The following is a 13,250-nucleotide window of genomic DNA, read 5'->3' as shown; positions in this document are numbered from 1 at the left end:
TCGGATTCTGCTGTGCACATGGCAGGTTCGAGGGCTGCTGGGTCGACGAAGTAAGAGGTGTGCCTCCCAACTCTATAGGAACCTGTGTCTTAGACGGTCCCTGATACCATAGCCGTTCGTGGAGGGACCCGCTTGGTGGTAACCTCACTGCTATATGGTGTAGCTTGTGCCGCGTGTGGCCAGCTGCAGTTCATTTTGGCTTGCCAGAGATGTTAAGGGAAAGAAGTGAGCCAAACAGGGGGCTGCTGTCAGCTCACTGGAGAGTCAGAGAAAAGAGGGCCTTGAGGGGATGGGTGCAGAGGGTTACTCTGGAAAGAACTGCCACCGCCCATTGCCCCCTGATTGCAATCCTGGCAGGGTCCGCTTAGAGTTTAGGAGATGCAGGCCTGAACCCTAAGCGGGTGGGGGAGGGAGAAGGGGATGGGAAAGGTGCCTGTGTGCTCTGCGGAGGGGGAGGGGGCTGGGTCCTCATCTTTGGGATTTTAAAGTCTGGGAACTTGGGGGAGGATCTCAATAGAATATTCATCACTTTTCCAGGTGTCTCCTTTCAGGGACTGGTCTCCGCTGATTGGCTAGCGCCAGGGCAGGGGTTCAGTAGTCATTGCAGCTGGTCCTGGCATTGTCACCCACCTGGTTTTGCTGCTTTTGTGGATGTGGAACTGAAATACGACTGAGGCCTTAACATTTTCTCTAGGGAGGAAAGGTCAGGGGTCTAAACCACCTGCCCTGCCACATGCCCGGAGAGGAGAGGCCGCCCTGGGGCGAGATCCGTCACCAGTTTTGCTCATTGCTAGCCGCTGGGGGCTTTTTTCCCTGGTGACCTTCTGTATCTGACTGTAAATTGCTCAGCCAGTTTGTTTGGCTTCTGTCTCAGTTTCCCCATTCCACTTGTCAAGGAATTTTTCTGGCTTCTTACTGTCCTGCCTCATGAAGAATTTTGTGGTCTAGGAGATGGTGAACCAGGCAAGTGTTGTTGAGTTAAGCCAAGGAGGGGGAAGGGGTTGTTCTTCGGTTGTACTTATGTTCCCTGTTTCATTCCTAAGGACGTAACGTAGGAAGAGTGCATCTAAGCTGCCAAAGATAAAAGGAAATGTGATGATAGGTAAAAATGTAGGGACATCACTTTTCAGAGGAATGAGATATTTTTTTTGGCTCTAAATTTGGAGACAAATTTGAGAAGGGTCCTTTTACAAGATGGATTTCTGACATGGGAAACATTCACTGAGGGGAGTATGTCTTTAATAGAGTTTTATAAAAGGTATGAAAATCCCTCCATCAGGTGATTTCTTACACTGATACTTAGAGGCAGGGGAGGGTGTCCGTTACCCAGGGAGTTAGGGCAGCGTCTGGCGGTGGGACGGCCATGCGGCCACGCGCTGCTCGCTGGCGATGGAATTTAATGCATCAGCAGAGCTGACGCCCCTTTTCCCCTCACAGGCCCATGACGGATGAGGATCACATGCCTAGGTCATCCCTATGGAAATGCCTAGATTTTAATGAAACTGAAAAAAATACTGTTTTTGGAGGTGGAGTAAGTTCTAGTCACGCTAGCCTGTCACTGTGTGTCAGCAGCAGTCGCCGTGGGAAGTGAGCAAAGGCTTCCCAGAACCATAGCTCGGGAATTGCAGCTCGGAACTGGCCTCCCCTTACTCAGTTCTGAGGCCAGCATTTCCTTATCACTGATCCCAACTGGAGAATGGTGGTCATCATAAAACAAAAACCAAAACCTCCCTGGCTGTTGTGGCTCAGCTGGTTGGAGTATTGTCCTGTAATAGAAAGGTGGTGGGTTCAATTCCCGGTCAGGGCACATGCCCAGGTTGCAGGATCGGTCCCCAGTCCCTGTGCAGACGATCCATGGTCCTGCGTGTGCAAGAGGCACCTGATCAGTTATTCTCTGTCACATCGATGTTTCTGTCTCTCCTTCCTCTCTTTCTAAAAGCAGTGAAAAAATATCCGTGGGTGAGGATGGGGGAAAAAAACCCTTCATTTGATAACTAAAGGAAACAAACGTGAAAATCTTGCTCATCTTCCTGGTCCCCAGCATGGCCTCGCGCACAGACACAGTTTGCAGACAGAGCACACCTGCCCTTTAATTGCATAGCCCAGCCCCTCCCTTTCGTCCTCTCAGTCTTTGTCCCGTGAGTTGTGTGGGAATTTTCGCAAGGCTCCAAGTTCTGGTTAGAATGGTGCCAGACCCGGGGCTCAGAGCGCTCCCCTGGATCCGCACCTCCCCACCCTGCCACCCGGGACTGCAATATCGAAAGTTACCTCGTTCACCAGGGTGCTGTTGGACCGTAGCCTTTTGTGGGAGTGATTTCCTCCTATTACCAGCCGTTTTAAAACCTTTGGTACACAGTGTGGTTAGAATAAGGTTGATTCTTCTTGGCATGCACCAGTTTCTACTCTCCACGTCCAGATTTATCAGAACGTACTCTTACAAATGAAGATGGCCCTTCCAAAGTTGTCACCTTGCCCCAAAGGACACACTGTGCACCTTCCCTATGCTAGGTACTAGGGAAGCACATTTCATTGAAACTCAGCGCAGGCTAATTGAAGTTACCTTTTGTTTCATTTCACATCACACCAACTATATTATTTCTTCACTTGTCTCATCAGAACCAGTGATCTTAAGAAAGGGTTGTTTTAGTCTTAAAGCTGGGACAGACACCTGTGGGGGAAGGGAGGCAAGGGGAAGTGAGCCGGGGCCTCTTGGGCTGGGAGCTGGGGAGAAACCTCATCGAGAGCAAAACAGGAAACCTGGTGGCTGGGGAGGGTGTTGACGCCAGTGTAGTTGGCTGAAAATCTGAATGTGAATTTCTTCCTATGAAATGTTTGAAGAAAAGCAGTTTTCTTGTTTTTTAAGTATTTTCCGAGTCAAATGGGGTTGATAGGTGTTTTCTAGTGTAAGTAGCAAGGGAAGTACTTTAATGAAGAGATTTCTTTTTTTAAGACCCAGAGTTGAGAGGTGTTGAAGTTCAGTGTGGGCATGGAGACATTCTTAGACGGCATCCAGTGTCCAATCCTAATGTAGACTACTCGGTTAAACACTTCGCAGAGGGTAAATACTCCTTCTCAGTTTTGTTCGCTCTTTATATGCTCAAGATAGCAAAACCCGCAAAGTGGTGGATCTCTAATCCACACCGTAGTTTACAAAACCATGTTCCCTGCGGTCACCGGGTCTCTCATGTGCGTTGGAAAATCTCCCGGTGTCACAAATATGCACTTGAATTCTGACCCACATTAACCCCGTCATTATGAATTTCCATAACAACTTAGTAGATTTCTAAATGAACACTTTTTATTTCATTGATATTTGCCAGTTATGAAATGTTTAGACATTAAGTTTCTCATCAGCTACTCTAAGTGGCCTTTGAACGAAACCAGGGTCTACGTTGTCCACACACATTGTTGCACGAGACGGCGCCCAGCCCTTTCAGGAGAGTTTATTGTTCGGGAGGGTCCTCCGTTCGCTATCCTAAGGAGAAGTTAAAACGGTATCAGTCATGGGGCTCCATCCCTGGTTTTGTATTTCACAACACCTTTAAAATCTGAGTGAGGAGTGTTGTCCATTATGCATAAACTGACCTTGTTATTTTCATTGCTGAAAACTAATTTTTAAAAAGTGTGATCAGCTCTGGCCAGATAGCTCAGTTGATTAGAGTGTTGTCCCAGTGGGTTCGATCCCCAGTCGGGGCACATATAAGAATCAGCCAATGAATTCATAAATAAGTAGGACAGCAATTCACTGTCTCCCTCTTTTCTTCCTTTCCCTCCCACCCTCCCCTCGGTCCAAAATCAGTAAATAAAAAAATTTTAAGTGATCATTCTCAAAACGATACCGGGTTACATGAATGAAATAAGTTGGGTTGTGTATCAGTAACTGTTATAACTTGATGTTGAATGATGGTTCATTATATAATTTTAGCTACTTTTGTTAACAAAATTTTTTTAAAAGAGATAAGTTGGCAAACAAATAACCACTTTGTCAAAACATAATCTTGCATTTTCCAGGTTCTGGGGGAAAGATCTCTAAGGAATGCCTCTTATTAAGGGAGAGATTTTGCGTCAAAAAGGCATCTCATCCTTCCACAGGCTGCATTGTCTAAAGTGTCTCTGGAAGCATCATTAGGACTACAAATTCCTGATGTTGACTGCCTTCCTGTTTGATAATCATGTTGCTTTCTTGTGTGGCCCGTAGGTCCGTGTGACCGTGTTTCCCTCGAAGACTATAGCTCAGCACTCAGGAGTGCCCTGGTGGGTCATTCTAGTGGCCATTCTCGCTGGAATTTTGATGCTTGCTCTGTTAGTTCTTTTATTATGGAAGGTAAGTTATATCTGGCATTTGAATTCATGATTGTAAACTTTATTTCATGTTTTTAAAAAAGTAAATTTTAACACTGATAGCATATATATATATATATATATATATATATATCATTGATTCCTTCTTCTCAACACTTTATTATGAAACTTTTCCAACATATAGCAAACTTGAGAATTTTGCGATAAACACCTGCATATCTCCCTAATACCTTGTATTTAAAGATATACTATTTATATGGCCTAAGTTTCTTAAATGTATACATTTTGGGTTTTTTTTCCACATATAATTTAGCATGTGTGGTAAATAACAATTTAAAAAACTTTCCTACTTTATCATTTTCTTTATCTAAGATCAAATCATTTTCTAAACCTAAGCCAAATTGCTGGGTATCACATTAAGCTGAATCTGTTTCCCTGTTAATTTCAGCTTCTGTAAAGAAGCATTCATGGTAGCCATTGGGGTTTGTTATCATTGCACCTTGGTTAGGAAGATAAAATTAATGAATTTAATAAATAACTCCATCTCAAGGGGATTGTCGTAGCCTATATAAAACACGAAGATTTGAGTTCAACGTGATGTTCTTTATTACAGTTGGTCCTGCCAATAAAATTGGTGTCTTCCCCCTGCCTCCTACCAGTAAATAGTTTACATTGCCAAAGAGTATGGGTGCGATGGATGCAAACATCCTGTTGCCAGAGATGATGACCTGTAGATTTTGGGTTTATTCTCAGTAATGGAGGTCCCCAGTCCCTTACCAACAATTACAAATGGCAGAGAAAAAAACAAACTAGGAAAACTGAAATTTTGTCATGACTTCTTTGGCAGCAAAACTTGACCTGATGTGAAGAGAGGCTATTTGGAGTCTTTATCCTCCACTCATGAACTTTACTACAGAAATATTAAAGTTTTGGTTACAGCAGCACTATGGATGTAGCATATTGCTTTTCTAAAATGCCAGAAACTCTAGATTTCCAAACATAACTAGTGCAGAGGGTTATGGATAAAGAATTAGTAACCCCAGCCAACAATCTCCAGGATCAAACTATCCTTATCCTTTCCTTGGATCCAAAAGTACAATGGACAAGGTTCAGCATATTCACATTTTCAAATATTGGTCGTTTTTTTCTTTTTTGCTTTATTTTTCTAAGTAACTTCCTTTTGCCAATCTGAGATAATTTACTGGTGTCCTCCAAATATATGGCTGAATCTTGGTAGCTGCTTACACCAAGATTTCATCAAGCGTGGTATACCAGCTGGTCTTACCTCTGGTGCTCCGTGAGGCAGTAGGCTTCTCTGGTTAAGTACAACCAACCAGTGTAGGGAATGCCCTGAAAATCATTTTGATAAAGAACTGAATTTACAGTTTGATATTTGAGGATGACCTTCTTATGCTCTCTGGGAGAGGTAAAAAAGGATAGTCTTTTTTCTGAAGCAGGTCTCATTGGCAGTCCTTTTTTCTTTTCTTTTTTTTTAAATCCTTACCCAGGGACAGGCTTACTGATTTTAGAGAGAGGGGAAGGGAGGGAGAGAGAGAGGGAGAGAACATTGAAGTCAGAGAGCAGCAGTGATTGGTTGTCTCTCATATGTGCCTGACCGGGGACCTCGAGGTTGTGCCCCGACTGGGCATGTGCCCTGACCGGGAATCTAACCCACAGCCTGTGGTGTATGGGATGATGCTCCAACCAAGTGAGCCACACTGGCCAGGGCTCATCTCCAGTCTTTAATGAGGGTGAGACACAGCAGTGGGTTGAGTGTTAAGAAATCCAAGCTGTGTAATCTTGGGCAAATCATTTCACTTCCCTGGGATACTGGTTTGCCTTAGCTATTTAATTAGTGAGTTTGATTAGGTAATCTCACTGTCTCTCTCTCTCTCTTTTTTTTTTTTTTTTTTTTTTGGTAAGTTCTAAAGTACTCTAACTCACAAGTGCACTCTAAATATCTACCACCCTCACGTGGAAATCATTTTTATTACTTCACAGATACTCTTCTTTCTGAAACTGAACTGTTTGTTTTTATGTATTAAAGTCATAGAGTTTTAGGGCCAGAAAGGACTCTAGGTCAGTGTCCTCAAAATTGGGTTTTGCACACCCACATGGGTGCCAAGACTAAGCAGGGGGGCTTCAATATCCCCACTTCAGTCAGACCAGTTCTGATTTTATCTGCTTTCTATAGTGGGATTCTGCACAGGATTTTGTTTAGAGGTAGGAGAGCAAAGTCCTCCAGGCTGGTCCACTCACCTGCATTTTGCTAACAAAGATGCTTGTACCCGTGGATATTAAGAAGGTTGTCGAGTCGGAGGCAGGACCAGGGCTCTTGGTTCCTGGTTCCTTTCTTTTCCTACCCCATTTGCTAGCATACATTATTGTTACATTGGTTGGGAGTGTTCACTGTGAATTAAGTTGAGAGTCACAAATAAATACGGAGATATGTAGTCTAGGTCGACACTGCCCAGTAAAATGTCCTGTAATAATGGAACGTTCTGCGGCTGCACTATCTGATGTGGTCGCTTCCATGTTGTCCAAAGCAGATCAGGATTCTTACCTTCATGAGTTGCGAGACTTGGAAGCAGAATTTGGTGGGAGGGCAGAGATTCAACCACATTACATTTCAAAGGGCAGTTCCATGGCCTTAAGAACTAGATAAAAGGATGTGAAGTTCTCCATTGCCGAATGAAGGAAATTACAGTTGAAAGGGGGATTATATTTTGATACTCATTTAGAGTTCCTAACCTGAGGAGTGTAGATTCCTACCACTCCAGGGTTATGCAGTGGTTCAGAGTTTGGGAAAATAACTATAATCATTCTTTCATGACAGTACATTTGAACTTTTATTGTGATTTTACCCCACAAATTCAAAGCCCTCAAGTAGATGGCATTTGTTCCCTACAATTTACTGTGAAAAGCAGAAAAACACAGTATCTGTTTTATTTTTTGTGCTAAATCTTAAAGAATTTATTCTTTAACTTTTGTCTCAATAAGCTAAGCTATAGCAGTCAATCTTCTGCCTATTTTAGGGTTCATGTTCTTCTGTAAGAAGAAACCACTCAAAGCTATAATCAGATGTGTATATACTTTCCTTTTTAGGATGATTTTTGTCATCAAGGTTTCTATTACAAATAAAGGAATACTTCGCTGAGTAATGCTACCTGTGTAACTATTTGACCAGAGACCCAGGGTAACGTGGCTGGGGTGGTTGCTGTCCCAAAGTACCATAGCGCAGCAGCTGTTTGCTTGTGGTTGATTTATACCGGTCTCTTTGTAAACAAGCTATGAATGGAAAACAGGTTAAAATCTGAGATATGCTTTTGTTTAGCTCTTCACAAAACTGTAAAACTGATCAAATACCTTGCTTCCTTGTAGTGTGGTTTCTTCAAGAGAAATAAGAAAGATCATTATGATGCTACATATCACAAGGCTGAGATCCATGCTCAGCCGTCTGATAAAGAGAGGCTTACTTCTGATGCGTAGTATTGATCTACTTCTGTAATTGGTAATTGATCAATGTTTTTTAATTGCTAGCTGTGGGACCTGCTATGGTTGTGGTGGCTAACTTTAAGAGCAACAGCTTGCTGTGTGTGTCCCATTAACAGACGTTTTCAAATGTCCACACTGGCTTGCCTTGCTTGGACCTATTTTATTTATTTCACTTGAAAGCTCAAATTTTGTTTTTTTTAACGCACAAAGAGTCATTTGTTGCAGGTGAGTTATTTCTGTTGTTACTGTTGTTGAACATCACCCACAGCGATGAAGAAAACTGCAGTCTCTCTACACACAAAAGGAGGCTTAGTAGCCCAGTTTGCAACATGTTGTTAAATCAGTATGCAGCATCCCACTTGGAATTTCAAAGATGCATAAGAAATCATTCCCGATTTCTTATCCATTTGGAATTTCCTACAGATAGATGCTTGTGTTGACTGCCTAATTAACCCATTGCATGTTGGAAACAATGGTGTTTCTCTTGATGAGAAGGCTTTCTTGCTGTCATCTTTTTGATCTTGCTATTAAGCGGTGGGAGAAGGCTCGGAATGCTTTTGTTGTTGCTCAGAAATTGTTTTATGCTGGCTAAGCATGCACCTTCCTTTTCCCGCATATCTACCTGAGGTCAAAGACCATTACAACAAACTATGACTATGGTGGACATTACGGCCAGTTTCAGAAGATAGTTTGTTACCAAAGTGACCTTCAGTGTACAAAATTCTAGTGCAAAAATGTTCTGGATGGTTTTTATTTCAATATATTGTAATGGAGTTTGACCTTGTTTCATATTCCTAGAGATTTGATTCAACCTTGGGTCTCAGTTGATTTTAAGTTACGTTTTGCTTCTGTTGCTTGCAAATCCGTGGAAACAGGAACTGGCGATGGTTCCTTTTTCCATTTCTGGGCGTGAGAGGATAGAATTCCTCCCGCAGCCCCTCCCCATACACTGTCACGACGAACCCCAGCATTTCCATTTCGGTGTACATGTCACCCTTGATTTCCTTCTTTATTGAAGTGGGCCAAGAGCCACATTCTGTAATAAATACGTATTTTTTGGCTTTTGTGCACAAAATAATAAAGGAGTCCATGTAGAAATGGCCTTAGAACATTTCTTGGTCCATTATTCCTATTGATTTCAGTGATAACTATACACATAATTTTATTTTGCCCCATGACACTTTCATGACATAAATTTGTTCAACATAAATGTTCTGCTCCTGTTGAGTTTGCATAACAAACACATTAATCGACCATTCTAAGTATCTTCCTCATCCTTCTATCTTCATTTTTAATTGAAAACATCTTTTAAAAAATGCATTTATATATTTTATTCATTTAAAATATTCAGTCTGATTGTTTAATTATCCAGATACGTTCTCAATAAAAATCTACTTTGAATCAGATTGAATATTTTATGAAAAATGAATGAAGTGTATATTGAATTAGAGAGAAATCAGGGCGTGCTCTGAAATTCCATCTAGTAACACTTCCCTCGGGTTCTCTGTGGTACGTGATTGATTTCTCTGCAGGACAGAGTTCCTACAAGATTCATTAATGAAACAGCCTAATCTGGAAGCACAAATCCAGGCAGTGTAAATCACCTTCTAGCTAATGCGCAATGTGTGCTGGGGAGAAGAGACAGTTCTGGAGCTGACCCGTTTGAACACTGGTGTATTCAAACTGTAATTTGTAAAATATCGGTGACCCAAGCTTCATTTTGTTAGTGGGACAGGGGCATGAAATAATCTTTGGTTTATGGCCTTTAAAAAATTGTTTCTCAAAATGATCTAATAATCTAAAAAGTAGCCCTTTTACATGCAGTATTGTAATTATTAAAAAATGGAAGCACTGTTTCATAAACATAAACTTCAGTGAGGAGATAGCTTACATGGTTTCAAAATGAAAAGACAAGATGGAAAAACAGACTTTTCTTCCAGTTTTACCGCTATTTTTCTTTTCCATTTATCCCTACTGGCTTTTCAACCTATTAGATCTTTCTCACAAGAAAACCACGTCTTTTTTCCTTAGTCCAGACGTAGGCAGAGCTGAACAGAAAGCTTAGATACTCCCGTGAGGGCACTTGCTTTCCTCGAGATTACTTAATCAGCTTCTGTTTCTCTCCCCCTCTCCAGTGTGGATTCTTCAAACGCTCTAGGTACGACGACAGTATTCCCCGTTACCAAGCTGTAAAGATCCCGAAAGAAGAGCGAGAGATCAAAGATGAAAAATATAATGATAACCTGGAGAAAAAACAGTGGATCACAAGATGGAGTGACAATGAAAGCTACTCTTAGGGGGCCCAAAGGAGCCTTCGCCCAAACTGCTTCTTTTTTTGCCCAGCTCAGAAATTCAAATGGTTTAAAAGCCTGATACCCGAATATTGATTTCAGACAGGCTACACATAGTACGAACCTACAGTTTTAACTGCTGTGGACATTATTATGTAGCCTAAGGCTTCTCTTTTGCACAGCCAAATGTAAGACTGTTGGAACGGATTTTTCTTTAACTGCCTTAATTTAACTTTCTGGATTGCCTTTGTTTTTGGTGTGGCTGACTCAGCGTGTGCCAGGGAAGGGCCTGCCCAGTCACGCTCGTCTGACGTCCTCCTGATAGTGTAGCTGGAAGACGCCACCCCAGTCACCATGCCAATGGAGTGACTGTCGACACTGCCTCCACAAGCATCTCCCCACAGGGTTTGGAGAACCTTCCAGTTAACTGTGCGCCCCATTGCAAGACAGTGCCGTGAGGGTACTGTGTTTCAATTCAAAGTACGATCTTAAATGTGCAATAGGAGGTGATGTTGCCATCCTGCCATCTTTTCCCATTTCCTAGGAGTGTGGATCCTTGTCCACACCGAATGCGCCCGGGCTCCATTCTCCCTTGTCACTAAAACACACAGGTGCAACAGACTTGAATGCTAGTTATACTTGTTTGTATATGGTATTTATTTTTTATTTTTTACAAACCATTTCGTTATTGACTAACAGGCCAAAGATTCTCCAGTTATCATTCAGGTTGGATTAAGCAATCAGAATTAGAACATGGGAGGTCAGTGATTTGACCTAAAGTATTTACTGCAAAAAGAAAGTAAATCTTTATAAATGTACCAGAGAGTTGTTATAATTTACAGATAAGTTTAAGTTATTAAAACATCTTCTCTTCATGACAACGCTTACCCTTACCCTGTCCCTCCAAACCCAAAAGGTTTGTTTAAGAAATAGGCTTAACTGTTAGATGTTTAATTCTTAACAGACATTGGATGCTTTTGAGTTTAGAGCCCTGTGTGATCTTTCTGAATTTTATAGTATAACTTTCAGGAACTCTTGGAAATAATGGGTTTGTTTTTTTGACCTTCTGTCACTGCTGTATATACAGGACTTGAAAGAAATGGTGAGTGCCTATGGTGGATCCAAACTGATCCAGTGGAAGACTACTGAATACCTGATACTGAAAGTCAGATTAGAACATTGTGGATTTTAAGTTTTAAATATTATTGGAATTGCTTAATGTGGGTCAGTGTTCTTTTTTTCCCCCCTGTGTTTCCTCCCTATCTACATTCCCAAAATTACTTCAGGACTACTCTAATAAGAACTTTCAATTGTTCATATGTAAAAGTGGAGGAGCGTAGGAAGACATGATTCTGTATATTCAATAGAAACTGAATAGCTGCGAAAGCCGAATTTTGAAGAAAATCACTATGTTTCGAAGTGTTCAGTTACATGGGGAGCGGCAGCAAACAGGTGCTAATGTGCTCGGATGTAGTGAAGCAGTGTCTCCTTCTTTTAAAGGAACAAAATACAGCTGTGTACCATTGTTGCTTTGGAGTTTTTTTTTCTTTTTGGAAATCTTACACCCTTAAGATACTAAGAACATTATTCTAGTAGTACTTTGGACTTTTCATTCACAGACATTGTTTTATAAATGATATTTTGTTTACAAAAATCTCTCGAATAGGTCATAACAGTATCTAAAATCTCAGTTTCTTGCTTAGGTAGGTAACTTGGAACCTCATGCACTGGCTTTGTAGGTTGCTAAGAAGCTGATATTTTGGATGTGTTTATAGACCTTTGTTATAAAAACGAATGTCTTTGAAAAGTGGGGGGGGGTGAAAGGGTAGTTCAACGACAAAGAAATGGGAATGTAGTGATGTTTAAAAATGTCATCTCAAGTCAAGTCACTGGTCTGTTTGCATTTGATACATTTTTATACTAACTAGCATTGTAAAATTATTTCATGATTAGAAAATACCTGTGGATATTTGTATAAAAGTGTGAAATAAATTTTTTATGAAAATGTTCATTGCTTAGTAACATGGCATTATATATGTGCAACAAACTCTCAAATTATAAGTAATCTGAATTGCTTTTCTTATTGTATCAGCCAAACTAAAGTTTTTGATGTTTTTATTTATTCTTAGTGTCCCATATAATCTCAGATCAGTCAAAGATGTTAGTACTGTCCCCTCTCCCCCTAGAAATGCAATGTAGATAAGATTGAGGGCTCTTTTTTTCCCTTTGGCTCTCCTGTCAGTTGATAACTCAAAAAGAAATGATCTTAAAGATGGTTTGTTCAAGATATCTACAAACCAGGAGATACCTGTTTGCACCTATTCATCTGCTCCAGAGGCTGTGTCTGCGAAGGATAGGGTATTATTTAGCAGTGGCACCATGGCCTGACAAATAAAGGTTCTTGTGGCTAAGTTGCTTTCTTCTTAGAACATGTTTGGGATGTGAGAGCAGTCCAGCTGCGACCTGCGTCATCACATTGTCCACCAAGGACTGATTGAGCAGAGTTGACTGGTCAGGTTTTTTTCTTTTTTTTTTTCCCAAAGGATTCCATTTAAAGTGATTTTATGAGACTTCTTACATGAAGATATATAAATGTCCCAAAGAAATGTGCAGTTGTACTTTTTAATGAAGGGCCAAAGGCTGTGAATCTTTTTTAGCCACAGTTCCACAGATATACCCAGATTAAATTTCTATAATAATACATAGTCATTAGGGCATAGTCATAATACATAACCATTAAGGATGTCAGTAGCTGTGGTTTGGCTAGGGCTATGGCATAAATGACCTGCGCTGGAGGGCATGGCAGTGCTTTATGTGACTCCTGTAATTCCACTCCTTTCTCTCCCTCTCAAAAAGCATACACGAGTGCCTGGCAGTGATAACGGTATTATTAGTACAGGGCTGTCCTTGGAGTCATTTGTAAACACTGATGCTTTTTTGGTTGCAGAGCACTTGCTACAGGCTTATCTGAGTCATGCCCAGTCATGGTTCCTGTTGTGCCCTTGTAGGGCAGATGTAGGTGGAGAATGTTTTAAATTGTCCAGACCTGGGAAGTAAGCATAAGACCAAGCATTCTACCCTAAAGGAAAACACCTTAATGAGAAACTGATCTCATATACTAGCTCACGGAACGGCAACGTGGGAAGATAGACTGGGATTGAT

The 13,250-nt window shown here is 41.2% G+C and overlaps 1 protein-coding gene across 2 annotated transcripts in view; it reads left to right on the top strand.

Moving 5' to 3' along the window:
• The window catches only part of ITGA6 (integrin subunit alpha 6), a 71,437-nt gene extending 59,338 nt beyond the window's left edge, over positions 1-12,099 (top strand). The window contains exons 24-26 of one of the 2 annotated variants that reach the window (XM_028508911.2): positions 4,199-4,324; positions 7,684-7,813; positions 9,933-12,099. In XM_028508911.2, coding sequence (XP_028364712.1) covers positions 4,199-4,324; positions 7,684-7,791 — 234 coding nt within the window. In that variant the 3' untranslated portion in view covers positions 7,792-7,813; positions 9,933-12,099. The remainder of the gene's footprint in view (positions 1-4,198; positions 4,325-7,683; positions 7,814-9,932) is intronic. The other variant, XM_028508910.2, reaches the window with a different exon arrangement.
• Positions 12,100-13,250: the final 1,151 nt, after the last annotated feature.

This window comes from Phyllostomus discolor, chromosome 4, assembly GCF_004126475.2.
Source record: "Phyllostomus discolor isolate MPI-MPIP mPhyDis1 chromosome 4, mPhyDis1.pri.v3, whole genome shotgun sequence".
NCBI classification, from domain to species: Eukaryota; Metazoa; Chordata; class Mammalia; order Chiroptera; family Phyllostomidae; genus Phyllostomus; species Phyllostomus discolor.
The sequence above is the reverse complement of the archived record's forward strand: the minus strand, read 5'-3'. Positions and strand labels throughout refer to the sequence as shown.